Genomic DNA, 420 nt, shown 5'->3' with positions numbered 1-420 from the left:
GGGAAAGAGATATCAAAAAGTTCAACTAGTAAACTAGTTATTGTTCAGGTCTGGAATGATGCCATTCTCAGGTCAAAACTATATTAATGTTTCCCAAGGGAAAGAAAATATTTTAACACAACATTCCAATAACTCAAGGTGATGTATATTTGCAGAAAAAAAATCAAGAACTCACTATGCTTGAAGCGTTCATTGAATTCAGCATCTTTCTTATCTTTATTCTCCTTTAGAATCTGCAATTTCCAAGAAGAAAGTAAAGCTCAAGCTAGAAGTCTGAATCTGAGAACCTATGAGCAGAGATGTAAAAATGGCTTGCACACACTAAGACATGCACAAGACGGAAGACCACGAAAGAAAAGACCAATTCAGAAGTGTCTGAGCTGAAAGGACATTCATAATATTTGTCACAGGTGTACTCTA

The 420-nt window shown here is 35.5% G+C and overlaps 1 protein-coding gene across 1 annotated transcript in view; it reads right to left on the bottom strand.

Annotated features, from left to right (window-relative positions):
• LOC105162986 (protein FAM192A) overlaps window positions 1-420 on the bottom strand; it is a 6,914-nt gene that overhangs the window by 3,849 nt on the left and 2,645 nt on the right. Inside the window, exon 3 of the mRNA XM_011081175.2 lies at window positions 176-233. Coding sequence (XP_011079477.1) covers window positions 176-233 — 58 coding nt within the window. The remainder of the gene's footprint in view (window positions 1-175; window positions 234-420) is intronic.

This window comes from Sesamum indicum, linkage group LG6 (genome assembly GCF_000512975.1).
Source record: "Sesamum indicum cultivar Zhongzhi No. 13 linkage group LG6, S_indicum_v1.0, whole genome shotgun sequence".
Lineage (NCBI taxonomy): Eukaryota > Viridiplantae > Streptophyta > Magnoliopsida > Lamiales > Pedaliaceae > Sesamum > Sesamum indicum.
The sequence above is the reverse complement of the archived record's forward strand: the minus strand, read 5'-3'. Positions and strand labels throughout refer to the sequence as shown.